At 55.6% G+C, this 991-nt stretch overlaps 1 protein-coding gene across 1 annotated transcript; it reads right to left on the minus strand.

The window, feature by feature from the left end:
• Positions 1-535: 535 nt before the first annotated feature.
• On the minus strand, positions 536-830 carry NXNL1 (nucleoredoxin-like 1; the record flags this gene model as incomplete). The annotated part of the gene is made up of 1 exon (XM_009877739.1): positions 536-830. A coding segment is annotated over one exon (295 nt), but the record flags the coding sequence as incomplete, so codon positions are not given.
• Between the last annotated feature and the right edge of the window lie 161 nt (positions 831-991).

A 991-nucleotide genomic window follows, 5' to 3' on the forward strand; every position in this document is an offset into this window, starting at 1 on the left:
TTTAGAGCGAAGTGCCACAAAAAAAAGGGTTTTCTAGCATGAAGGCATTCACGGCCCAAAGGATTGCAGCGTAAGACAGCAACACCCCTCTGATTAATCGTTACAATTAGCAAAAAAGCCAATAAATCTAACCCAGAACAGGGCGGGAGCTCTTTATTTACCAGAATCTTCACCCCCTTCCCAATTTCCAGTCCCAGGCCATTCCCTAAATGTTTTTCCTTTTCAGGTCATGTTTTTTTTTTATTTTGGGGGTAGCAGGTGGAGATGGTAAAACCCCAAACTTCCCTTTTTGGCCTCGTGAAAGGGAAGCGGGGCACTTCGCGAGCAGCCTGAGGTAACACCGAGCTAAAAAAAACCATCCCCAACCCTCCCCCCCCCTTCCTAATTCCTCTTTTACACCCATTTCCCGCGGACGGGACAGGCCAGCAGCCCCCTGTGAGGTCTCGTCAAACTTTCCCTTCCTCGAGGGACGGGCTGAAACGCGTGATTTTCGGGGACGCCTGCAACCCAGGGACCTGAGGGACAAGGCGTCCCCCTACAAAGCCTCTTCGCCTTCTTCTTCCCCCCCCTCCTCCTCCTTCTTCTTCTTGTCCAGCTTGTACTTGAGGCGGCGGATGGGGTCGGTGAGGCTTCTCCTGGCCCAGTCGTCGAAATCCTCCGCCAGGCGAAAATTCCGCTCCACCAGCTCGGCAGCCTCCTGCCAGTTTCGGAAGCAAGCGGGTCCCAGGCGCCGGATCTCCTCCACGGCGTTGCCCGTGATCACGTCCCCGTTGGGCTTCAGCACCACCACGGCCGGCACCTCGGAGACGGAGAAGCGCAGCTCCAGCTCCCTGCGAGGAGAGAAAAAAGCGATAATTCTCAGGATTAATTGCAGCTCGTCGCTAATGAGGTTACGGTAAATGCGGCGAGAGCTGCCAAGCTGCCCGCGGGACGCCAGGGACGCATCTTGAAGAGGTATAAATAGAAGCGGAGAGGCGCGGGGGGTGGAGGA

This window comes from Apaloderma vittatum, unplaced genomic scaffold, assembly GCF_000703405.1.
Source record: "Apaloderma vittatum isolate BGI_N311 unplaced genomic scaffold, ASM70340v1 scaffold24421, whole genome shotgun sequence".
Taxonomy (NCBI): domain Eukaryota; kingdom Metazoa; phylum Chordata; class Aves; order Trogoniformes; family Trogonidae; genus Apaloderma; species Apaloderma vittatum.